Below are 27,170 nucleotides of genomic sequence, written 5' to 3' on the forward strand. Positions count from 1 at the left end.
AGTTTTTAAATATAATGATAGTTGCATGAGCAAACCAAGTTATACATAATATAACTTTAGGAACATAAAGGCTGCTTTATGTTCCTAAAGCATCCTTCCCCAAACTGTTGCCCTCCAGATGTTTTGAACTACGATGTCCAGCATTCCTAACCATTGGCCATGCTGTCTGAGGCTGAAGTCCAAAATACCAGGCGGATGCCAGTTTGGGGAAGCTGTCCTAAAACAACAAAGCAACTGTAGGGCCAGATCTGCACCAAGCAGGAAATGACACTTTGAAACCGGTTTGAAAACTGTATAGGGAGTGTGTCCTGGGCCCCAACAGTTGTCACTACTGTTATAAACCATTTTGAAGCAGTAGCGTAGATAGGGTGACCATATGAAAAGGAGGACAGGGCTTCTGTATCTTTAACAGTTGCATAGAAAAGGTAATTTCAGCAGGTGTCATTTGTACATATGGGGAACCTGGTGAAATTCCCTCTTTATCACAACATTTAAAGGTGCAGGAGCTATACTAGAGTGACCAGATTTAAAAGAGGGCAGGGCACCTGCAGCTTTAACTATTGTGATGAAGAGAAATTTCCCCAGGTTCCCCATATCTACAAATGACACCTGCTGAAATTTCCTTTTCAATACAATTGTTAAAGATACAGGAGCCCTGTCCTCCTTTTCATATTATTATTATTATTATTATTTATTTATATAGCACCATCAATGTACATGGTGCTGTACAGATAACACAGTAAATAGCAAGACCCTGCCGCATAGGCTTACAATCTAATAAATATGGTCACCCTAAGCGTAGATCCTGCCTGAATCTGTAAAGGCTGCTAAAACAAGTATTGCTTGTTTTTCAGGTCCCCCCCACCAATTCCATTTTTCCCCAAGGGAAAAAACACATCAACAAAACAAAACAATGAAAACAAGAAGAATTCCATGTCTCATATCATAGAATCACAGAATAGCAGAGTTGGAAGGGGCCTACAAGGCCATCGAGTCCAACCCCCTGCTCAATGCAGGCATCCACCCTAAAGCATCCCTGACAGATGGTTGTCCAGCTGCCTCTTGAAGGCCTCTAGTGTGGGAGAGCCCACAACCTCCCTAGGTAACTGATTCCATTGTCGCACTGCTCTAACAGTCAGGATGTTTTTCCTGATGTTCAGCTGGAATCTGGCTTCCTTTAACTTGAGCCTGTTATTCCGTGTCCTGCACTCTGGGAGGATTGAGAAGAGATCCTGGCCCTCCTCTGTGACAACCTTTTAAGTATTTGAAGAGTGCTCTCATGTCTCCCCTCAATCTTCTCTTCTCCAGGCTAAACATGCCCAGTTCTTTCAGTCTCTCTTCATAGGGCTTTGTTTCCAGAGCCCTGATCATCCTGGTTGCCCTCCTCTGAACACGCTCCAGCTTGTCTGCGTCCTTCTTGAATTGTGGAGCCCAGAACTGGACGCAATACTCCAGCCTCCTTCTCGGTGGTTTCTAAACTTCCAGAAATTTTACATTTCTACCTGGCTGGCAGATTGCCTGCTGCATTGTCGGCTTCAGCCTGAATCCTCTGCTCCACTTGTAACAAGGAGGAGTCTTCTGGCAAGTAATATCCGCACCAGATGTTTTCCATATTCACTGCGGAAGATCCCTCTGAAAAGAAGGATCAAGGAGCCAAGAGGATAGCTACAATAACAGCAATAGAACCCGTCTTCCCTCTGCTGACTTCCTGATTACCCCTATTGCAGGGGAGTAGCTCATTATGGATGCGACTGTATTTCACGGAACAAAGCTGGGCCCTGCTGTGCAACCGAGTGAAGCAAGCACAACCTGCTTCAGGCGGCAGGGCGGCGGCGGGGGGCACATGAAAGCCATATTGGATGGTGCAGCAATACTTTTGAAAGCGTCGGCTATATCATTTATTTTCTGCAAATCAGTGGCGGAGGGTGTATGTGAAAACCCCTTTCTGAACCCCCCTGATGCTGAGCTAATTGGGAAACAGCTGGGCTGGGGGCTTGGGGGAAGACGTCGGGGGCTGAATTGGGGGGGGGGCAGTATCCTAGGCCCACATTTGGCCGTGGGCCACTGGTTTTTTGCCACGCGCTGCATAAATCGTTTCTCGGCGTAGAAATTGTGGATTCCGAGGTACAGAAAAATATGCCCTTGCTCATTTTACGGTCTGAGAAACGAGGCTGGAGCATGCAGAGAGTCAGTAGCAAAGCATCCGTAGAAACCTTGCCTGTCGTCACATGCCGGGGTTTTGTACCGGGCAGACTGCATTCCGAGCCATAATTCTCAGAGAAACCCTAATTCTATTAATATCTGCTGTGTGGTCCTGACAGTTGTTCCTGTGCAAATGTTCACAGGCAATTGCTGCCCGGTTAGGGGGTTACCGGGAGGTGTAGGGAATGCCAGCAAATCACTGCACACACATTGCTGGATTTTAGCCAGAGGGCTTGGGCTAGCAGCCAGCCAGACTAATGATTTATTTCTCTTTGACCAGAATTTTACAGAGTTTTTCATCTATGAACATTTCTCTCCCCCCACCCCCCAACGCCCCTTTCTCCTTACCACTTTTTGTACTTGAAAGGCTCTGTTTTGCAGAAGGCAAAGACAGAAATGCATTCGGGTTCTTTGACGAAATGGTAGAAACAGCGGAAATTAAAAACACGTGCTTGAAAACACACATGACCAAATGACAGGGAGTATTGCAGAAGGTAGACAATGAGGAGATCTACACAAGAATCATAGAATCACTGCTTTTCAGTATAGCTATAAAGGGTCTTAGAACACCTTACCTACACTTTGCCCACAGGGTTACAGTCTAAAAGGCATGACATATCAAGGGATGATGATGGTGATGATGCATCATAGAATAGTAGAGTTGGAAGGGGCCTATAAGGCCATCAAATCCAACCCCTGCTCAATGCAGGAATCCACCCTAAGCATACCTTACAGATGGTGGTCCAGCTGCCTCTTGAATTGTGGGAGAGCCCACGACATCCCTAAGTCATTGATTCCATTGTCGTACTGCTCTAACTGTCAGGACGTTTTTCCTGATGTCCAGCCGGAATCTGGCTTCTTGTAACTTATGTCCATTATTCTGTGATAATGATGGAGAGGCTCTGCTTCCTATCTCATTTGTGTTTGTAAACTAGTATCCAATTGGTTAACAATTAAAGCATGGCTTTTGTTTTTCTAAGAACATTACTCTTTGGCAATATTTTGAGTGGTCCATTGACCAAATCTATTGTTTACTGGTTAGACTTCACCGGTTACCCTTCTGCTATCTGCACACAATTTCCTCTGCACTTTCTTCTTGTATCACATAATGGTTGTTCTTATTGCTTTCATTGGGACCTCTCTCTCTCTCTCTCTCCCCCGCCCTCCATGAATGTCCTCTTTGGGGAGGCTCAGTCATGTTGGGCTAAACGTTTCTCTTGACTCCTGCTTGGAGCAGAGACCCTGTTGAACACAAGTTTCCGTGTCTCAAGCCACTGTCTGTTGAGTTCAGTGCAGTTCTCTGACTCCTTGCTTGAAGTGATTAAGACTTTCGCGGGGCAGAGAGGTGGCACTTTCATTTGCAGTTCCCTTGCCAAGAAGCATGGAGTCTATACTTCTGTGTAGAATAATAAAGGGTTTTTATAACAGTAAAATACTTTAATGGCGGTTTAAAGGGCCATGGTACGCCCCCGGAGGCCTCTTTCCTTTTAACCTTCCATGCGGAGTGAGAGGCGTGTGCCAACTATTTTCATAAGGACTTTCATGTTCCTTTATTTTATTTTATTTTTGAGCTCGCCGTCCTCTTGCGATTTCAGAATCAGTGGGAGCAGGACTCTCAGAATTGCCAAAGGCAATCTAGGAAAGGAGTGATAACAAGGATGTCTTTTAGGGGGGTGACTGATGACTGTGAACACCACCACTGATTCTCTCGGTTTGCTTCTTTCCAGGTGGGATCGGCTTCGGCCGTGCAAAAGGCAACTCTGGCTCTGAAGCAGATGATGAAACTCAGTTGACCTTCTACACCGAGCAGTACAGGAGCCGGCGACGTAGCAAAGGTACCCGTGGGAACAGATCTGAGCTGATAATCAGATGGCCTGTGATGCAACAGCCTTAGTGAAGCTAAGCAGATCTGGCTGAACGGGAGACTGCCTGGACACCTCAGGCCTTGAGTTCTGTCATTGGGGGAGGAGGAGGGAAAGGCAGGATGTAAATAAAGAATATAAAAAGCAGCTCCGTTGAATTACACTTCCCAGTCCAAAGTTTTAAGCATAGAATCATAGAATAGTAGAGTTGGAAGGGGCCTATAAGGCCAACAAGTCCAACCCCCTGCTCCACCTTAAAGCATCCCTGACAGAGGGTTATCCAGCTGCCTCTTGAAGGCCTCTAGTGTGGGAGAGCCCACAACCTCCCTAGGTAACTGGTTCCATTGTCGTACTGCTCTAACAATCAGCCGGAATCTGGCTTCCTTTAACTTGAGCCTGTTATTCCGTGTCCTGCACTCTGCGATGATCGAGAAGAGATCCTGGCCCTCCTCTGTGTGACAACCTTTCAAGTCCTTGAAGAGTGCTATCATGTCTCCCCTGAACCTTCTCTTCTGCAGGCTAAACATGCCCAGTTCTTTCAGTCTCTCCTCATAGGGCTTTGTTTCCAGACCCCTGATCATCCTGGTTGTCCTCCTCTGAACCCCCTCCAGCTTGTCTGTGTCCTTCTTGAAGTGTGGTGCCCAGAATTTAGCAGCAGAACAGTGCAGGGTCATAGTCCCTTCCCAGGAATATCTTACCACCATGGGTCCAGCTTTCTCCTAAATAGTTCTCCAGTTGCAGCAGCTGTTTCTTCCGCTAGGACTCTGGAGTTCTCTTCCTTTTGATCTTTCCCATCCTCCTCTGTGCAAATGTTTGCCTTTCTGCCCTGGGCTTTCATCTCTTGAAAAGAGCCTCTTCCCTTCTACCTCCAACCAGTTAGGAGGGGAGTTTTGTGTTCGTCTTTGCCCTGAATTCCTATTTCTTGAGTCCTGCCGTAGACCTTTAGATCCTTTCTGTAGACCACCCCAACCTTTGCCTCTTCTGCAGATGTTCTGGCCCCAGTGTCTACGTTTTGCTATCTCTCTGACTTTTTGTTGAACCACCTGCCTACATCTGTCTCCTCTCTTCTTTTCCAGATTGTCTGGCTTGCTGAACTAACACTCTGATTCCAAGAATCGAGTACTCATTTTTTTACCTTTTGGCTGTAACTTGCAGGTGTGCACGCACACACACACACACACACAAGATTTAATCCCATAACATCCCCAAAGAAAAATGTATGCAAAAATGGAAGAGTGGTTATTCCTTCATAATCACTTTAGGCTGTGGTTAGGTGAATGCCATTTTCGATCGCTCGTCTTACATGCAAAAGCAAACAAAAGCTCCCTGCAAATAGACATCTAGTGCAGCAAGACTGTGCTGAATCCTTTCCGCCTGGTGCATTAGTTTATTTGTTTCATTTACTTGCAGGAAGATATTTTACAACATATTTTTTTAACCCATATCTCACCGCGAGGCATTTCAGTCTGTTCTGTCACCTCAGGATTCGAAGACCTCATTTTGTTGCCTGTCGACCAGGCCTGAGGCAATGATAGATCAGTGAGAAATGCGGCAGAACAGGATAGCATAGAAGAAAAACAACAACTCCTGAGTTGTCATCTTGCAGTTTTAATAGGACGAAGGGAGAAAAGCTTGCTATATCGTTTTAAACTCTCATGTCTAGCGCTGCTCCCTCTGGGTTGGAAGAAGGTGTTTCAGGTGATCAATCAGAATCAGACTCTGAAGTCGAGGAGTTGGCGCTGGAAACAGGCCAGCCTGTAGCAGTGGGAGAGGAAGCTCTCACGGGCTCTTCACCAGCTGGGAGTAAACCCTCTCCAGAACTTATCTTGTCAAGGGCAAATAATGCACAGTCAGTGGGAAGCCATTATTCTTCTGAGGGGGAGAGTACGGAGAGGTTAGCCGATCCTAGAGTATGCCACAAACTAACATGGGCAGAGCAAAAAGAAGGTGAAAGAAAGTCAGCCCGGCTAGCATCCCATCAGAAGCTGCCTCAGAACTAGTCTCTCTGAAGTTAGCTCATCTTTAGAAAGAGCTTTCTATTCTTCTTGAAAGGACATTTGTCTTGCTTCTTTTGCATAGTTTTGCCTAGGGGAAAGTTCCACGAGATTAGACTCTCTTCAGGTGGGAAGGGATGTTTATTGCTTGAATAAAGCTTTGTGGACTACTTAGCAGGCCTCCTTATTGTCTCCCAAGAAGGCGGGAGGCGTTGAGAAACACAACATAAACTTCATTTCAAAGTTCTCTCCTGCGCTTTGCTTTGCTTATGAAGGCGCTGCCTATATCGTACAGGGTGTGGATTTTAAAAGCAGAAGATGCTTCATTTTGGTTTGTGGTGTGTCAGAAAGCGTTTTTGCCAACGAGTGCGAAGAAACGATGGAGTGGAGGGGAGCAATTCCAGCACAGGAATTAATTGTTGTTTGTGTGATTCTTCCCGTGCCTGCATTCGCTAGCTTTACTTAAGCGTAACAAGACCCTGAGAGCAGAGGGTTGCCTGGGCCATCCTAAGAAAACGCAGCGTGCATTTATTTTCATTATTAGGTGTTCACGTAAATGCATGGGGCTATTTTCATTTTGGGGTGAAGCGCCATTGTTCCCATTGCCGTTGATGTCTCTGCTGGTTTTATTATTGGTTTTTATCATTGTTTTTATTGCTGTTTTATTGTATTTATAGCTTTAGTGCTTTTAATGTTTTAACTGGTTTTTATATATTGTATTGCTCTAAGCCACCTTGGGAGGGCTTCTGCCTTGAAAGGCTGCCAAGGTATGTTTTAAATTATTATTATTATTATTATTATTATTATTATTATTATTAATAATAATAATAATAATAATAATAATCACACCTAGGAGCTGTTCGGTGGCTGAGCATTGTAACAAACACAGGTGTTGGCTTATGGCTTTATCTCTGTGAAATGCACATATCCTGAGATGATTTTTATTTATTTATTTATTTATTAATTACATTTTTATACCGCCCAATAGCCGAAGCTCTCTGGGCGGTTCACAAAAATTAAAACCACAATAAAACAACCAACAGGTTAAAAGCACAATTACAAAATACAGTATAAAAAGCACAACCAGGATAAAACCACGCAGCAAAATTGATATAAGATTAAAATACAGAGTTAGAACAGTAAAATTTAAATTTAGGTTAAAATTAAGTGTTAAAATACTGAGAGAATAAAAAGGTCTTCAGCTGGCGGCGAAAGCAGTACAGTGTAGGCGCCAGGCGGACCTCTCTGGGGAGCTCATTCCACAACCGGGGTGCCACAGCGGAGAAGGCCCTCCTCCTAGTACGAAAGCAGTACAGTGTAGGCGCCAGGCGGACCTCTCTGGGGAGCTCATTCCACAACCGGGCATACAGCCTTGGATTTTGAAGAGGATAATAAAATAATAAAATGACAAGAAAAGGCCTATGCGGCATAATTTTTAAAACGGGACAAGGTTAAGTCTAGTTCTAGATTGTCTGGATTTCTCTGAGAAAGTATGTCAGATCTCGGGCCGAGGCAGAAAGCTACAAGCTTGGCGAAAGATTTCCGTTTGCTAGTTCTTAACTGGGAAGAGTGGCACAGGACGTGCTTCCACATGGCAAGTATGCTAGAAAATGGGGTCAGGAATCCCACCGGGGCTTGATATGGTACGTGAAAAAGAATTGATGGATTACACAGCAAGTCTGTAGCCTCACTATTCAGTGGGAAGGGTTGGAATCCTGACGGTCAGGCCAGATCTACACCAAGCCGGATAGAACTCTTCACTACTGTTATAAACTGTTTTAAAGCAGTAGTGTAGATCCTGCCTCAGGCTCCTTTCTGGGGAAAGGGGTGCTGGGTGGCCTCATGTTGCCATTCTGTCATGGAATTCCTGAACAGTTCCTGATCCTCCCAGAGTGCAGGACACGGAATAATGGGCCCAAGTGACAGGAAGCCAGATTCCGGCTGGACATCAGGAAAAACTTCCTGACTGTTAGAGAAGTATGACAATGGAACCAGTGACCTAGGGAGGTTGTGGGAACACTAGATGCCTTCAAGAGGCAGCTGGACAACAACCTGTCAGGGATGCTTTAAGGTGGATTCCTGCATTGAGCAGGGTTTGGACTCGATGGCCTTATAGGCCCCTTCCAACTCTACTATTCTATGATTCTAACTCTGGAGTATCCTCTCAGGACAAGGGCTCAGTATCCCCTGAGGTCAAAGGTTGAGCGACCTGGTCCATGACGTATATACCAGGATCGTTGGAGGAAAAGCCGGTATATACACGTAACAAATAAAAATAAATAAAGGGGTAGAGAATCCGATGCCTTCCAGACGTTTTTGACTACATCTCTCAGAATCCTTGGGAGTTGTCTGGGAGTTGTAATCCAAAACCTCTGGAGGGCACTAGGTGATCTACCTACTCCTGCCTCAGCACAACCCCTTTGAAATGTTCTGGTCATTGACTGCTCCGGCCAGGTTTTGATTTGTATCTCAGTTCGTTTCTTTTTTGCCGGGCTTCATAGCCATTTTCTCCTCCACAATCTGGTAGTTTCCTTTCTCAGGATAGTACACTGAGCCAAGGCATTGCCTGGTCTCTTGAGAGCTGTATTATTGCCTCATAAACCAGCACTGCCATCCCATTATAGCCTAATTAAGACCATGGGGATTTAAGCGCCTCTTGTCCAGTGATAAAGTTCCATGCTCTGCCTTGCTGAGATAAGGAGGTTCTGCTATTGTTCAGAGTCACAGCAGACTACCCCGTTGTATCTTTTTTTTGGGGGGGGGTTTACAGAAAAAAGACTCTCTCCCCCCCCATTCCATTTAGTGTACAGAATGTCCAATTCTTTCCTGGTTTGTGACAAATTTTCATGACAAACGAGAGGAGCCCAATTATCTCCTCGGCTTTGCATCAGCTGCTGCGCGTGTCTCTCCAACGCGTAGAACCTTCCGAGGGCTGTTACAGAAATCCGAATACGGGCTTTGATCTGCTTCTGTATTTGGCGTTTAAAACAAGACCCTTTATAAGGGAAAATTAGGTATTCGGAATCTGTTACATGCGCGGAAGCGTCCCTTTGATCCTCTCCTGCCTCCAGAGGCAAGAGACGTTTATTATTTCACACCAAAGCAAATGAGATGTGGAACGAAAAAAATGGGTAATGTTCCTCTTTCCCCTCTTCCCCACCCACCACCGTCGGCTTTGCTTTTCACCAAAATATACAGAAATCGTAGGGCTCAGCAAAGAAAATATATCATAGTGGAAGGCAAGTCACTGGCTACGAAAGCAGTGTCTTTTAGGCAGGGATGTGCTGGTGTTTTACCCTTGAGTGCCGGAGGCCGGCCAGCTTGGGGTAAGGCCTTGCCTCCAGGGCTGGGAGGCAGTGTCCACGTTCAACTATTCAGAAGAGGTCCCCACCACCACCTTGACAGGTTTGCCCATTGAACTGCTTGCCTCGTGGTGTGAGGCAGACTCCGTAGCTGGCTCTCACCGAGAACTATTGAAGAAGAAGAAGAAGAAGAAGAAGAAGAAGAAGAAGAAGAAGAAGAAGAAGAAGAAGAAGAAGAAGAAATATAGAGAACTAAAGAAGAAGAAGAAGAAGAAGAAGAAGAAGAAGAAGAAGAAGAAGAAGAAGAAATATAGAGAACTATAGAAGAAGAAGAAGAAGAAGAAGAAGAAGAAGAAGAAGAAGAAGAAGAAATATAGAGAACTATAGAAGAAGAAGAAGAAGAAGAAGAAGAAGAAGAAGAAGAAGAAGAAGAAGAAGAAGAAGAAGAAATATAGAGAACTATAGAAGAAGAAGAAGAAGAAGAAGAAGAAGAAATATAGAGAACTATAGAAGAAGAAGAAGAAGAAGAAGAAGAAGAAGAAGAAGAAGAAGAAATATAGAGAACTATAGAAGAAGAAGAAGAAGAAGAAGAAGAAGAAGAAGAAGAAGAAGAAGAAGAAGAAGAAATATAGAGAACTATAGAAGAAGAAGGAGAAGGAGAAGGAGAAGGAGAAGGAGAAGAAGAAGAAGAAGAAGAAGAAGAAGAAGAAGAAGAAGAAGAAGAAGAGAGAAGGTGAGGGAGGGCTTGCACAGCAGTGATCCTTGTGTCGTTCACCTGACACACAGGTAGAGACCATGGGATGGAGGCTTGACTGCCTATTCCTGACTTCCCTCCTGCCAGCAGAAACACACACCAGGAATGTGACCATGGGAGGAATGGAGGCCTCTCCACTCCAGCTCTAGCATGGCCGCCCCTCAAGGCTCTGCATCACCAGCAAGTACCTTGTCCTCCAGGCATTCCCTGGTGTGCTTCTGACGGGACGCTAGCCAGGCTGACTTTCCCTCGCCTTCCTTTAGCTCCGCCTGTTTTAGTCTGCGGCATATTCTAGGATCGGCTAACCTCTCCGCGCTCTCCCCCTCGGAAGAATATTGGCTTCCCACTGACTGTGTATTGCTTGCCCTTGAGGCGATAACCTCTGGAGAAGGTTCATTCCCAGCTGGTGAAGAGCCCGTGAGAGCTTTCTCTCCCACTGGTACAGGCTGGCCAGTTTCCGGTGCCAAGTCCTCTACTTCAGAGTTTGATTCTGATTGATCACCTGAAACACCTTCTTCCAACCCAGGGGGAGCAGGGCTAGACATGACAATGCCCTAACTCTTGCTGTACCTTAAACATCCGTTTCCTATTTTCTAGACGGTTCACAAAGTAAAAGCCAGCCGCAGTGCAAGGATCTTAAAACACACCAAACATTCCCCCCCCCCCAATGAAATAAAATATTAAGGACACTGAAGGGCGAAAAAACCTGGGATAAGATTTTTTTTTTTTTTTAAAAAAAGGCTTTCAACTAATGCAAGATGACCATAGCTTACCATCTGCTTGCCAGGTGAGGTTAGCTTGGGCATGTAGAGGAGAGACACACAGATGGCATTTCCATAGAGCATCCTCAGCAAATCTCAAGGTCGATCATAAGACGTACGAGAAAAGCAGCTCTTCAGAAATAGGACGTCAATAGGGCTGCAAGTGGAAATGTTATCGTTGTCCTCCTCTGTTGGGAGTTACTGTCCTCAAGCTTTTGGGGATGGTCCCCGTTGAAAAAAACACCAACGCTGATCCTCAATGAGACGTCCTCAGAATGTGGGTGGTACAGTCACGTCTTTTTAAGCGATCTGGTTACTGCACAGATATCTCTGTGTGGCATCCTTGCTCCTGGCTGCGTGAAAAGGCAGCCTGGAATTGATAAACCTCTCTGTGGGTGATGAAACAACCTCTCCCCTCCCCAAACTCTTCAGATGGCTTGATAGCGGAATAGCGCGTACTTCTCAGTATTATCGGAGAGATTGTCACAGAGCTTTCTTGGCTTAAGGTAGAAGGAGAACTTGGATTGAACATTTAGTAGAGGTGGTGGTGGGCTTCCTGGCAAGAGTAATTCAGCGGTGGGGAGGGTGTGGAATTCTTCCTTTCGGAGTAATTAAAAAGAAAAGACTGTAATAGCGCTATCAAGACAAACCAAAAAACAGTATTGAGCAAGCTTTTGAGTTCAGCAGAAGACTCCTTCTGGCAGGGTTTTGAAAGGAAAAAAATGTGTTATAGAATCATAGAATCACAGAGTTGGAAGGGGCCTACAAGGCCATCGAGTCCAACCCCCTGCTCAATGCAGGAATCCCCCCTAAAGCATACCTGACAGATGCTTGTCCAGCTGCCTCTTGAAGGCCTCTAGTGTGGGAGAGCCCACAACCTCCCTTGTTAACTGATTCCATTGTCGTTCTGCTCTAACAGTCAGGAAGTTTTTCCTGATGGCCAGACGGAATCTGGCTTCCTTTAACTTGAGCCCATTATTCCGTGTCCTGCACTCTGGGAGGATCGAGAAGAGATCCTGGCCCTCCTCTGTGTGACAACCTTTCAAGTATTTGAAGAGTGCTATCATGTCTCCCCTCAATCTTCTCTTCTCCAGGCTAAACATGCCCAGTGTGTGTGTGTGTGTGTGTGTGTGTGTGTGTGTGTGTGTATATATATATATATATATATATATATATATATATATATATATATTAATATTAAAGGTGAACATTTATTGAATACTCAATCATGAAGGACCTTTTTAATTCATTCATTTATTAAACACTGCAGACACTGATGCCCTTCCCAGCTTGTCTGACTGTGGGAAGGCCATTGGGGAGGATTGAAGAGAGGTCTTTTTGCTTGAGACATTAGGGTGTGCCTGGGCACACCCGGCACACCCCTTGTGCACACCTGTATTAGTCACTCCTACCCCATTCCAGGCCCCTCTGGGATTTGTGGCATCTGACCTTCCTTGGCTCCATGAAGAGGACTCGCCGTTTTTGCCCCACCACCCTTGCCTGCCTTAGCAATTAGGGCCCCGGCTTGCTACCGCAACCTTTTTAAGTTACCCCGGACCGCAATAGAGATAACAACATCTACATCTGTTCCTGGAGGCCTCCCACCCACCCCTTTTTTTTTTTTTGTATCTGATACAGACTTACCAACGTAATTGAGTGTTTGAGAGTGAAGAATTATCTCTCCAGCTTGGTTCTTATCTTGACAGCGAAGCAACGCTTTTAATTTAATTTCGTTCCAAGCATGCGGGTAACAAATTTTTACTAATCGTTCCACTTTCACCCACCACATGGAAACAAGCCTCTTGTTGTTTCGCGATGCCCGGGGGGGGGGGGGAGAGGGAGGGGATATTTGAAGGGAGATGGGTTGTTGCTTTTCCTAACAAGCAAGCTAAACTGTGCGTCTTTGAGGAGGTGCTATCTAACCGTGTAGCGCTATAGAGACCCTGAGGAAGTGCAGAAGGTTCTTATTACGGCTGCAATATTAAGTGGATTCATCTGTTAGATGTGCTAAGAAGTCCTACAGAGCTGGGTGGGTGGGTGAAGAATCCATGGTAGTTTGCTTGCTGTTGCCAGGACTGGATAATGTTTTTTGTGGGGGAGAGCTTTATTTTATATTTTAACCTTCCCTCTCTCTTCCCCTTCCTCTTCCTCTTCTTTTTTACCTGCCTCAATCTAAAGGGAGAGGCGGGTAAGAAATAAATACAACATCATTATTATTATTATTATTATTATTATTATTATTATTATTATTATTATTATTATTCCTATCAACTTCAGTGAGTGGGAATTTACTATGTCAGATCCAGGATTGGCATAGCTTAGGGTGACCGTATGAAAAGGAAGACAGGGCTCCTGTATCTTCAACAGTTGCAGAGAAAAGGGAATTTCAGCAGGTGTCCTTTGTAGGCATGCAGGACCTACTAAAATTCCCTTTTCAATACAGCTGTTAAAGATACAGGAGCCCTGCCCTCATAGATTCATAGAATAATATTTATTTATTTATTTATTTATTTATTTATTTATTTATTTATTGCACTTATATACCGCTCCCATAGCCAGGGCTCTCTGGGCGGTTTACAGAGTAGTAGAGTTGGAAGGGGCCTATAAGGCCATCAAGTCCAACCCCCTGCTCACTGCAGGAATCCACCCTAATGCATCCCTGACAGATGGTTGTCCAGCTGCCTCTTGAAGGCCTCTAGTGTGGGAGAACCCGCAACCTCCCTAGGTAACTGATTCCATTGTCATACTGCTCTAACAGTCAGGAAGTTTTTCCTAATATCCAGCCGGAATCTGGCTTCCTGTCACTTGAGCCCATTATTCCGTGTCCTGCACTCTGGGAGGATCAAGAAGAGATCCTGGCCCTCCTCTGTATGACAACCTTTTAAGTATTTATTTATTTTAAAACAATTATTTAAAACATTTATATCCCGCCCTATATCATTAAGATCTCAGAGCAGCATACAGATAAAAGCATACAGTATAAAACAATAAATTTGAACAGTGCTATCATGTCTCCCCTCAATCTTCTCTTCTCCAGGCATATGGTCACTCTAGCATAGCTCCAACATCTGGGGTCATGTTGGGGAGGGGATGAAGGTCTTAGGACCCTCTGGCTTCTTTGGACATGACCCCCAAACACCCCATTTTTTGCTATCAGTGCCATCAAAGTCTTTCACCACTGCACCAGGACGGCTTCTGTCTGCAGACATCGCTCTCTGCAGAAAGAAGGGGAAAGGTAAATTTTAATGTAAATGCTTGCAAAATCTACAGGTGGCATTGACTTAAGTTGAGGTTTTAAAATCGTAGATAAATGTACTGTGGATTTTAACAAAACCAGGGAGGACACAACCTCTGCTATTCCCTAAAATTTTGGGATGCATTTAAAGGGACAAGGAACATTATCAACGTCAGATACAGCAACAAAGTATTATGCCTCGGCATAAAAATACTGTAAACAAGAGAGAGAGAGAGAAATGGACAAGGGGGAAAAAATCAAAGTGATGCAACTTGTCCATTTCTCAACAGAATTGCATTTCCCCCCCCTGACTCTGGCTTCCAGCATCAATATGCCCCATGAAAATTTTTACAGAATGGCCCCATTATCAGGGCAAGTCTCCTCCATCCTTGCACTAAGACTGTTTCAGTCTTAGGTCTGACCCAGGATTCAACTCTTGTTTAACCAAGACAGCAATAATGAATCCACCAGCTTCCAGTGGAGGGATTTGTGTGGAAGTAATGCACACTGCAAAAACCTGTCTTCATGTATTCAAGCAATTTCCTCCAACACGATGACACTTCCTGATTTGATTCAGGAGCAGAGAGATGAAAGCAAAGCTGACTTCATTGATTTTAATTGTCTGAAAGAGAAAGAACTAACAAACATCCCTCAGCGGCATAAATAGGGAGGTAAAACCCTAAAGGTGGTTCGAATAATACAACCTGTAAATCTTATAATATATGATGAAGTTGACAAGGCGTCTCTGAAGCACAGCTTTGTTTAGCTTTGATGCCGCTTCAAGAAATTTGCCGCACAGAGCAGGAAATGCATGATCACAACATTCTCAGTTCTTGTGCTTTGGTGTTCAGGGCTATGGACCCCATGAATAGCTGCCCCCCTTTTTTTGTACCCACAAACCTTCCCATCATTCTGAAACTTCACGACACCATCTCTTGATTATGTGTGTCGTCATACAGTCAAAATAAAGAGTAGGAGCAATGCTCCCTGCCCTCTCTCTGGAACGTAGTGGGTAAATAAAAATGAAATTACGCCCAACATCAGCTGGGACTCTTTGGAGTGCAATACATGTTGTTCGGGGAGCTCTTTCCACAGCCGGGGTGCCACAGCAGAGAAGGCCCTCCTCCTAGTAGCCACCTGCCTCACTTCCTTTGGCAGGGGCTCACGGAGAAGGACCTTTGAAGATGATCTTCGGGTCCGGGCAGGTACATGTGGGAGAAGGTGTTCCTTCAGATAACCTGGCCCCAAGCCGTTTAGGGCTTTGAATGTTAATACCAGCACTTTGAATCGGACCTGGACTGGCAGCCAATGAAGCTAGAAAAGGACTGGCATAATGTGGTATCATTGGCCAGTTCTTGTTAATAATCATACTGCCCTGTTCTGCACCAGCTGAAGTTTCCGGACCGTTTTCAAAAGCAACCCCATGTATAATGCGTTGCAGTAATCCAGATGAGAGGGTATCAGAGCATGGATAACTGTAGCTAGGCTATGAGTTCTGCCTACCTGGGTGAACTCTTTTTGGGACTTGTTGAACTTGATTTCTATGCTTCTTATACTCCTGCTTCTCTCTCTCTCTCAAAAATGGGTGTCAGTGTATACAAGCCTTAGGCTTGAGGTCATTCATGCACACAACTGGGCTAGTATCATAGAATCATAGAATAGTAATGTTGGAAGGGGCCTACAAGGCCATCGAGTCCAACTCCCTTCTTAATGCAGGAATCCACCTTAAAGCATCCCTGATTGATGGCTGTCCAGCTGCCTCTTGAAGGCCTCTAGTGTGGGAGAGCCCACAACCATCCTAGGTCATTGGTTCCATTGTTGTACTGCTCTAACAGTCAAGAAGCTTTTCCTGATGTCCAGCCGGAATCTGGCTTCCTGTCACTTGAGCCCGTTATTCCGTGTCCTGCACTCTGGGAGGATCGAGAAGAGATCCTGACCTTCCTTTGTAGGACAACCTTTCAAGTCTTTGAAGAGTATCATGTCTCCCCTCAGTCTTCTCTTCTCCAGGCTAAACATGCCCAGTTTGTTCTGTCTCTCCTCATAGGGCTTTGTTTCCAGACCCCTGATCATCCTCATTGCCCTCCTCCTCTGAACACATTCCAGCTTGTCTGCATCCTTCTTGAAGTGTGGTGCCCAGAACTGGACGCAATATCAGAGCATGGATAACTGTAGTTAGGCTATGAGTTCTGCCTACCTGGGTGAACTCTTTTTGGGACTTGTTGAATTTAATTTCTATGCTTCTTGTACTCCTGCTTCTCTCTCTCTCTCTCTCTCTCTCTCTCTCTCTCTCTCTCTCTCTCTCTCTCTCTCTCCCCTCTCTCTCTCTCAGGAATGGGCATCAGTGTAGACAAACCTTTGGCTTGCGGCCCATTCATGCACACAACTGGGCTAGTATAAGAACAGCGACTTATTCTTCCTCTTCAGGCTCATTCTCTCCTTATTTGCTTTCCCTTGTTGGTTCTGCACTTCCATTTCTTCATTCTGCATCTCCTTCCTCTCCCGACTGGCGCTGAATACTATGATGAAAAAGGTTGTTGTTCTACAGAAGTCCAAAGAACAATAAATGTGTCAGCCTCTAATTTGCCACAGGACTCTTCATTGGTGTGGTATTGTATAGGTATCTCTCTTAAAACAGCAGGGGAACAAATTTCAAACAAGATTTGCAGTGCACTGCACACACACACACACACACACACACACACACATACACACACGAAGAGAGAGAGAGAGAGATCAATATTTGAAACGTTACACTTTCTTTGCGAAAGCATATTTATTTTAATGCACCAGGCATTAAAACTCCTAAAGTCTATAACCAGCTGAGACTCTGGGTATTAGGGACGGATTAGCAAACAGCTTCAAGGGATCTATAGGCTGAATGGAACATGCCAACTGTGCAGTTGTGGGAGTTGGCCGTCCCTGCTGCTTAAGTCAAAGATTTTGCTGTCTCGGTTGACCCGGCTGTGAATTAACTTCCGTGGTAGAGGATTGGTTTGGGAAAGGAGGGGTGTGTATGTGGGGAGTGGGGTGTGGGTGTTTGCCTGCATCAGACAAATTATCCTCTTTGCTCTACAGGTAGCAATATTTATGTACCTTCTCAACATAAGCCCATCTTAGAACTACCAGTTGAGAAAGGGTTGCTTTATCAGCATCTCCAGTCGCAAGGAGAATTCTACTCACATTTAAGCAAATGCGAGTAGAAATTCTGTTCGGACATGGCCACGACACAGCAAGGGAGTGCACACAGGGACATAGGGGCCTCCATGGTCCCATTCATACAATGATGTGTTTGGGGCTGTAGATTAGGGCCTCATCTACACCAAGCAGGATATTGCAGTATGAAAGCGGTATATAAAAGGCAGGAGCCACACTACGGCTTAGTAGTGGTATTGAAGTGAACTGACAACTGTTGGGGCCCACTGAGGCATGCCATATACCGCTTTCATAGTGCTATATCCTGCCTTTTATATACCGCTTTCATACCACTATAGCCTGCTTGGTTTGGCTCCTGCCTTTTATATACCGCTTTCATAGCGCAATAGCCTGCTTGGTGTGGCTCCTGCCTTTTATATACCGCTTTCATAGCGCAATAGCCTGCTTGGTGTGGCTCCTGCCTTTTATATACCGCTTTCATACCACTATAGCCTGCTTGGTTTGGCTGCTGCCTTTTATATACCGCTTTCATACCACTATAGCCTGCTTGGTGTGGCTCCTGCCTTTTATATACCGCTTTCATAGTGCTATATCCTGCTTGGTTTGGCTGCTGCCTTTTATATACCGCTTTCATAGCGCAATAGCCTGCTTGGTTTGGCTCCTGCCTTTTATATACCGCTTTCATAGCGCAATAGCCTGCTTGGTGTGGCTCCTGCCTTTTATATACCGCTTTCATAGTGCTATATCCTGCTTGGTTTGGCTGCTGCCTTTTATATACCGCTTTCATAGCGCAATAGCCTGCTTGGTTTGGCTCCTGCCTTTTATATACCGCTTTCATAGCGCAATAGCCTGCTTGGTGTGGCTCCTGCCTTTTATATACCGCTTTCATAGTGCTATATCCTGCTTGGTTTGGCTGCTGCCTTTTATATACCGCTTTCATAGCGCAATAGCCTGCTTGGTTTGGCTCCTGCCTTTTATATACCGCTTTCATAGCGCAATAGCCTGCTTGGTTTGGCTGCTGCCTTTTATATACCGCTTTCATACCACTATAGCCTGCTTGGTTTGGCTGCTGCCTTTTATATACCGCTTTCATACCACTATAGCCTGCTTGGTTTGGCTCCTGCCTTTTATATACCGCTTTCATAGTGCAATAGCCTGCTTGGTGTGGCTCCTGCCTTTTATATACCGCTTTCATAGCGCTATATCCTGCTTGGTTTGGCTCCTGCCTTTTATATACCGCTTTCATAGCGCAATAGCCTGCTTGGTTTGGCTGCTGCCTTTTATATACCGCTTTCATACCACTATAGCCTGCTTGGTTTGGCTGCTGCCTTTTATATACCGCTTTCATACCACTATAGCCTGCTTGGTTTGGCTCCTGCCTTTTATATACCGCTTTCATAGCGCAATAGCCTGCTTGGTGTGGCTCCTGCCTTTTATATACCGCTTTCATAGCGCTATATCCTGCTTGGTGTGGCTCCTGCCTTTTATATACCGCTTTCATAGCGCTACATCCTGCTTGGTTTGGCTCCTGCCTTTTATATACCGCTTTCATAGCGCAATAGCCTGCTTGGTTTGGCTGCTGCCTTTTATATACCGCTTTCATAGCGCAATAGCCTGCTTGGTTTGGCTGCTGCCTTTTATATACCGCTTTCATACCACTATAGCCTGCTTGGTTTGGCTCCTGCCTTTTATATACCGCTTTCATACCACTATAGCCTGCTTGGTTTGGCTGCTGCCTTTTATATACCGCTTTCATACCACTATAGCCTGCTTGGTGTGGCTCCTGCCTTTTATATACCGCTTTAATAGCGCAATAGCCTGCTTGGTTTGGCTCCTGCCTTTTATATACCGCTTTCATAGTGCTATATCCTGCTTGGTTTGGCTGCTGCCTTTTATATACTGCTTTCATACCACTATAGCCTGCTTGGTGTGGCTCCTGCCTTTTATATACCGCTTTCATAGTGCTATATCCTGCTTGGTTTGGCTCCTGCCTTTTATATACCGCTTTCATAGCGCAATAGCCTGCTTGGTTTGGCTCCTGCCTTTTATATACCGCTTTCATACCACTATAGCCTGCTTGGTGTGGCTCCTGCCTTTTATATACCGCTTTCATAGCGCAATAGCCTGCTTGGTGTGGCTCCTGCCTTTTATATACCGCTTTCATAGTGCTATATCCTGCTTGGTTTGGCTGCTGCCTTTTATATACCGCTTTCATAGCGCAATAGCCTGCTTGGTTTGGCTCCTGCCTTTTATATACCGCTTTCATAGCGCAATAGCCTGCTTGGTTTGGCTGCTGCCTTTTATATACTGCTTTCATACCACTATAGCCTGCTTGGTGTGGCTCCTGCCTTTTATATACCGCTTTCATAGTGCTATATCCTGCTTGGTTTGGCTCCTGCCTTTTATATACCGCTTTCATAGCGCAATAGCCTGCTTGGTTTGGCTGCTGCCTTTTATATACCGCTTTCATACCACTATAGCCTGCTTGGTGTGGCTCCTGCCTTTTATATACCGCTTTCATAGTGCTATATCCTGCTTGGTTTGGCTCCTGCCTTTTATATACCGCTTTCATAGCGCAATAGCCTGCTTGGTTTGGCTGCTGCCTTTTATATACCGCTTTCATACCACTATAGCCTGCTTGGTGTGGCTCCTGCCTTTTATATACCGCTTTCATAGCGCAATAGCCTGCTTGGTTTGGCTGCTGCCTTTTATATACCGCTTTCATACCACTATAGCCTGCTTGGTTTGGCTGCTGCCTTTTATATACCGCTTTCATACCACTATAGCCTGCTTGGTTTGGCTCCTGCCTTTTATATACCGCTTTCATAGCGCAATAGCCTGCTTGGTGCGGCTCCTGCCTTTTATATACCGCTTTCATACCACTATAGCCTGCTTGGTTTGGCTGCTGCCTTTTATATACCGCTTTCATACCACTATAGCCTGCTTGGTTTGGCTCCTGCCTTTTATATACCGCTTTCATAGCGCAATAGCCTGCTTGGTGTGGCTCCTGCCTTTTATATACCGCTTTCATAGCGCTATATCCTGCTTGGTGTGGCTCCTGCCTTTTATATACCGCTTTCATAGCGCTACATCCTGCTTGGTTTGGCTCCTGCCTTTTATATACCGCTTTCATAGCGCAATAGCCTGCTTGGTTTGGCTGCTGCCTTTTATATACCGCTTTCATAGCGCAATAGCCTGCTTGGTTTGGCTGCTGCCTTTTATATACCGCTTTCATACCACTATAGCCTGCTTGGTTTGGCTCCTGCCTTTTATATACCGCTTTCATACCACTATAGCCTGCTTGGTTTGGCTCCTGCCTTTTATATACCGCTTTCATAGCGCAATAGCCTGCTTGGTTTGGCTCCTGCCTTTTATATACCGCTTTCATAGCGCAATAGCCTGCTTGGTGCGGCTCCTGCCTTTTATATACCGCTTTCATAGCGCAATAGCCTGCTTGGTGTGGTTCCTGCCTTTTATATACCGCTTTCATTGCGCAATAGCCTGCTTGGTTTGGCTCCTGCCTTTTATATACCGCTTTCATACCACTATAGCCTGCTTGGTTTGGCTCCTGCCTTTTATATACCGCTTTCATAGCGCAATAGCCTGCTTGGTTTGGCTCCTGCCTTTTATATACCGCTTTCATAGCGCAATAGCCTGCTTGGTTTGGCTGCTGCCTTTTATATACCGCTTTCATAGCGCAATAGCCTGCTTGGTGTGGCTCCTGCCTTTTATATACCGCTTTCATAGTGCTATATCCTGCTTGGTTTGGCTCCTGCCTTTTATATACCGCTTTCATAGCGCAATAGCCTGCTTGGTTTGGCTCCTGCCTTTTATATACCGCTTTCATACCACTATAGCCTGCTTGGTGTGGCTCCTGCCTTTTATATACCGCTTTCATAGTGCTATATCCTGCTTGGTTTGGCTCCTGCCTTTTATATACCGCTTTCATAGCGCAATAGCCTGCTTGGTTTGGCTGCTGCCTTTTATATACCGCTTTCATACCACTATAGCCTGCTTGGTGTGGCTCCTGCCTTTTATATACCGCTTTCATAGCGCAATAGCCTGCTTGGTGCGGCTCCTGCCTTTTATATACCGCTTTCATAGCGCAATAGCCTGCTTGGTGCGGCTCCTGCCTTTTATATACCGCTTTCATAGCGCAATAGCCTGCTTGGTTTGGCTCCTGCCTTTTATATACCGCTTTCATAGCGCAATAGCCTGCTTGGTGTGGTTCCTGCCTTTTATATACCGCTTTCATAGCGCAATAGCCTGCTTGGTTTGGCTCCTGCCTTTTATATACCGCTTTCATAGCGCTATACCCTATTTGGTGTAGATGAAGCCGAGGAAGCATTGTTTAGCTAATACCCATTCTGGTTGTCTTCAGTTTCTGTTTTCAAGTGAGCGAAGCCTTCCAATACGTCTTTTTAAATGGAAAACACCCAGAGAAGCTCATGGTTTACCACTGCTCATGGATAGGAATGTTTAAGACTAGAGGAGAGAGAGGCCCACATCACATTCATAAGAGAGGCTTCAACAAGAGAGCCAGTGTGGTGTTGTGACTAGAGCGTTGGACTGGGAGTCAGGAGATCCGGGTTCTAGTCCCCACTCGGCCATGGATACCCACTGGGTGACTTTGGGCCAGCCACAGCCTCTCAGCCCAACCCACCTCACAGGGTTGTCGTTGTGAGGATAAAATGGAGAGGAGGAGGATTATGCACGCTGCCTTGGGTTCCTTGTAGGAAAAAAGGCAGGATATAAATACAATAATAAATAAATAAAAATAAGCGTCTGACCAATCATGTATGATTGAATAACACTAGTGGGCGATCCCTCCATATTCCTGGGATAATCCTTAGGTGCAAAAAGGGCCTTCGTTTTTAAATCTTGGAACACCAGGGTTAACGTATAATCATAGCTTTTCTTAAAATAGAGAAGCTGAAACAGGGAAGAAAAAGGAAGGCAGCTATTTTTAAAGGCAATTGTGCTCAAGACCTGTTCTTCAGGGCTTGATCTGCCCTGGTGAAAACGTTTTTATTCCTTCTGGTGTTTCAGAGATTAGATTACTCACTAATTTTAGTCGCTGTTGTTGTACTTTGGCGTTATATCTTCTTTATTATTATTTTTTGATGCTTTGCTTTATTATTATATTTTTGTATGTTTTTTTAAAAAAAACCATATAAATTGTCTTCTCCACAATTTTGTCTTGCAAGTGTGTTGTAAGTTAATAGAGCATGGCTTTTTCAGGAAATAAAATCCCTTCTAGCTCCTGCACACAATCTGGGTAAATATCCTGAGGGATCTTGTATGAAGCCTCACCCACCCTGAAGGAGAAGGTCACTTTTGAAAGGTCATTGAGAAATAGAAATATTTGTTTATATTTAATCATTAACGTTCATATTGTACTGGGTGGTTCTGGTCTGGATGACATCTAAAGGATTGTTTTCAGACCTGGGACTCTCCTTTATAAGACTGGGGTTCAATCAGATTTTATTTATTATTTATTTATTTATTACATTTTTATACCGCCTAATAACCGAAGCTCTCTGGGCGGTTCACAAAAATTAAAACCATAATAAAACAACCAACAGTCTAAAAACACAAATACAAAATACAGTATAAAAAGCATAACCAGGATAAAACCACGCAGCAGAAATTGATATAAGATTAAAATACAGAATTAGAACAGTAAAATTTAAATTTAAGTTAAAATTAAGTGTTAAAATACTGAGAATGAAAAAGTCTTCAGCTGGCGACGAAAGGAGTACAGCAGGGTCTTGCTATTTACTGTTTTACTCTGTACAGCACCATGTACACTGATGGTGCTATATAAATAAATAATAATAATAATAATAATAAGTGTAGGCGCCAGGCGGACCTCTCTGGGGAGCTCATTCCACAGCCGGGGTGCCACAGTGGAGAAAGCCCTGCTCCTAGTAGCCACCGGCAATCCGATGGAATGCATTAATGTACATTCTCTGTGTTTATGATTTTAATTTATTTTATTTATTTCATTTCTATACCAAAGCTCTCTGGGTGGTGCAAATAAGAAAGCAAAGGTCAAGCTTGCTGTTTTTAGAGTGGAGCTAGCAGAGAAGGAAGAGACCTGACAGATAGTTGACCGAAGAAGAGAAATGCAAAATCCATATTGCCATAATATCTTTATTAGACCAAGTCATTGAATCATTGAATAGTAGAGTTGGAAGGGGCCTATAAGGCCATCAAGTCCAACCCCCTGCTCAATGCAGGAATCCACCTTCAAGCATCCCTGACGGATGGTTATCCAGGTGCCTCTTGAATGCCTGTAGTGTTGGACAGCCCATGGCCTCCCTAAGTCATTGGTTCCATTGTCATAATATTCTAACAGTCAGGACATTTTTCCTGATGTCCACCCGGAATCCGGCTTCCTGTAACTTGTTAGATAAAGCCCGTTATTCTGTGTCCTGCACTCTGGGAGGATCGAGAAGAGATCCTGGCCCTCCTCTGTGTGACAACCTTTCAAGTCTTTGAAGAATGCTTACATGTTTCCCATCAGCCTTCTCTTCTCCAGGCTAAACATGCCCAGTTCTTTCAGTCTCTCCTCATAGGGCTTTGTTTCTAGACCCCTGATCATCCTAGTTGCCCTCCTCTGAACACGCTCCAGCTTGTCTGCGTCCTTCTTGGTTGAAGGTTGAAACAAGTAATGGTTGTTCCCCTTTTCTGAAAAGATAAAATCCAGCTGTTACTTAGAAAACTGAGTTTCAATCTGCAAGAATTGCAGATTATTGGTAATATTCTTAAGAGATCTTTAGAGGGAACAATGTCTGTGGGATTGGGTTCAAGCTGTGAGACTCTATCCATGCTTGACCCCTATAGATGTGTAAATAAATCATATATCACAAAAAGACAGTCCACCCCAAGTAACCTCACTGCTTGGAGAAGTGGGGTGCTTCATATAACAATGTGTTCAGAGGAGGGCAACCAGGATGATCAGGGGTCTGGAAACAAAGCCCTATGAAGAGAGACTGAAAGAACTGGGCCTGTTTAGCCTGGAGAAGAGAAGATTGAGGGGAGACATGATAGCACTCTTCAAATACTTAAAAGGTTGTCACACAGAGGAGGGCCAGGATCTCTTCTCGATCCTCCCAGAGTGCAGGACACGGAATAACGGGCTCAAGTGACAGGAAGCCAGATTCCGGCTGGACATCAGGAAAAACTTCCTGACTGTTAGAGCAGTACGACAATGGAATCAGTTACCTAGGGAGGTTGTGGGCTCTCCCACACTAGAGGCCTTCAAGAGGCAGCTGGACAACCCTCTGTCAGGGATGCTTTAAGGTGGATTCCTGCATTGAGCAGGGGGGTGGACACGATGGCCTTGTAGGCCCCTTCCAACTCTGCTATTCTATGATTCTATGATTCTATATCAAACCACATATATAAACATGTTTTCTCCCTGAATATCACAATGCTGTATGATAAATGCCCAAGTGATCAATTATCTGTGAGCCCTGCTCACAGATAAGTAACAACATGGGTTCAGTTGTAGCAGAGAACATTTAGGATTAAATATTTAGACATGCTTCCTAAATATGCAAACAGATGCTCATGGAAGGAGTGCTGCAAGAAGTTTATTTAGTTGTAGAATCTCCTTTCCTGGATGATATTTTTTGAGGGAGATTGAGGAGCGTCTATTATCTGGTTAAAGTCCAGGGAGAGTCTTGCTATCACAGAGTGATAGGTCCGCTTTATGAGATTGCTTCCAATTTCACGGGGAAAAAGAACGTCCTTGGTTATGCCATGCGAATGTGTAGAAACTTGGGAGTGGGGAACAAGGGAATAGTTTATATAAGGTTTAGGAGAAGCCAAGGCAAAAGAGCTGGCTGCAGTCTATATGTGGTAGATGGGAGAAAACTTCAGAATTACCAAGGATGATAAGAGGTGTGTCAGTCACGGACTTAGGGAGCAAGGTTGTCGGGTTGCTTACAACATATTTATTTATTTATTTATTTATTTAGAATATTTATATACCGCTCCCCATTGAAAAATTTCAGAGCGGTGTACAAGGTAAAAGGAAAATAAAAAACAGAATAAAACAGTTAAAACAAAATTTAAAAGAAGCAATAACAGTAATCCAAGGCTGCATGTTAAAGAAAGGCTTCTTGGAATAAAGATGTTTTCAGGAGGCGCCGAAAGGAGTACAAGGTTGGTGCCTGCCTGACCTCCAGAGGCAGGGAATTCCGCAGGAGGGGGGCCACCACGCTGAAGGCTCTTTCCCTGGTGGACTCCAAACGGAGGATGGATCTAGGTGGAACCACCAGGAGTAGGCCCTCGGATGACCTCAGTGACCGGGCAGGTTGGTAGGGGAGAAGGCGCTCTCTCAGGTATCCTGGTCCCAAGTTCTTTAGGGCTTTGTGCACAAGTACAAGAACCTTCAACCTGGCCCAGTAGCGAATAGGCAGCCAGTGCAGTTCCCTCAGCAGAGGAGTTACATGCTGGAAAGGGGCAGCTCCAGACAACAGCCGAGCTGCAGCATTCTGCACTAGCTCTAGCTTCCGGAACAGCTTCAAGGGCAGCCCCACATAGAGTGCGTATATATGATTGTATTTCTGGAAGCTGAAGGTGTGAGCACCACTTCTTCATATATTGGATGCCTTCTTCCAATCAACCCATCTCAGATGATTGGGAGATTGCCTAGAAACTCCCATGTCCGTTGCTCTGAGCTGATTGGATGGAAGGATCAGATGACAAATAAGAGTTCTCTCCGATGTTTTTCTTGTCTCTAGCCAATGGCCATCACAATACAAACGCAAAGCACGCAAGTATAAAACGGGGGGGGGGGGAATTTGATACAATAAAGTAAGAATACAGTAAAATGATCGGAATTCAAAACATTCCTTCTGTTTAACCCCCTTGGGATTTGACAGTGGTATGGTTTAGAAGGGCTGCTTTTATCTTTCTTGCGGCAAGCGCAAATAAAGCTGTCTTATAGCTGATGAATTTGTCCACATCAGCCAACAGCCATCTAAAATCGTCTGATTGGCTTTCTAAAGTAGTCTGGAAAGGGAGAATAAATTTAGCCCTGGGCGAATTATATAATGGACGGTATGAGATACAATGTACGAGGCCTTCACTATGTCCTGCTTCGCATACGCAAAAACGCTCTTTTACAGGTCTATTAGAAAATCTTCCAGCTAGATACTCAGTGGGCATCCTTTGAAATCTGAGCTGGGAGATGGGGCCAATTGTGCTTTAGAGAGTGGATGAAAGAATTACCTCCCCTTTTCTTCTACAAAGCAAACTCCCACCTTGGTATGGCACTTGTAGGAAGTCATCCTGACCCATTGGGGATGGGGAAGCTAAATGTTTGCTGGTCGGACCAAACCCCCTTCTAGTTGGATGAAGATGTTGGATAGACAATATTTGGGGGTATTCTTCAGTTGGCCACTATTGAAAACAGGATTGTGGACTAAACAGAACTTTAATTGTGATCCATAAGGTCTGTCTGTCTGTCTATCTATCTATCTATCTATCTATCTATCTATCTATCTATCTTGTATATTCCTTCACTTCTATTGTTTGTTTATTACCACTTTCACAGATAAAAGACATTGATTGATTGATAAACCAAAAACTACACAGAAATATTTATCTGTAAGATTCTAGATGGGACACCAGACTAGTGTCAACTAGTCTGTTGAGAAAACAGATTCAGGCAGGACATCTGGAAAAGGTTGTGGGCTCTCCCACCCTAGAGGCCTTCAAGATGCAGCTGGGCAGCCATCTGTCAGAGATGCTTTGAGGTAGAGCAGGAGGTTGGACTCGATGGCCTTAGAGGCTCCTTTCAACTCTACTAGTCTATGATCCCATGCTTCTCTTCTCCTCTTAAGCACTTGCTCATGAAATACACGAAATACAATTATAATTTGTTTTTTGA

At 44.7% G+C, this 27,170-nt stretch overlaps 1 protein-coding gene across 1 annotated transcript in view; it reads left to right on the forward strand.

Annotated features, from left to right (window-relative positions):
• Nucleotides 1-27,170, forward strand: part of ASTN2 (astrotactin 2) — a 732,687-nt gene that overhangs the window by 334,234 nt on the left and 371,283 nt on the right. The window contains exon 6 of the mRNA XM_063144970.1: nt 3,930-4,037. Coding sequence (XP_063001040.1) covers nt 3,930-4,037 — 108 coding nt within the window. The remainder of the gene's footprint in view (nt 1-3,929; nt 4,038-27,170) is intronic.

The sequence above is a fragment of the Elgaria multicarinata genome, chromosome 19 (genome assembly GCF_023053635.1).
Source record: "Elgaria multicarinata webbii isolate HBS135686 ecotype San Diego chromosome 19, rElgMul1.1.pri, whole genome shotgun sequence".
In the NCBI taxonomy this organism is placed as follows: domain Eukaryota; kingdom Metazoa; phylum Chordata; class Lepidosauria; order Squamata; family Anguidae; genus Elgaria; species Elgaria multicarinata.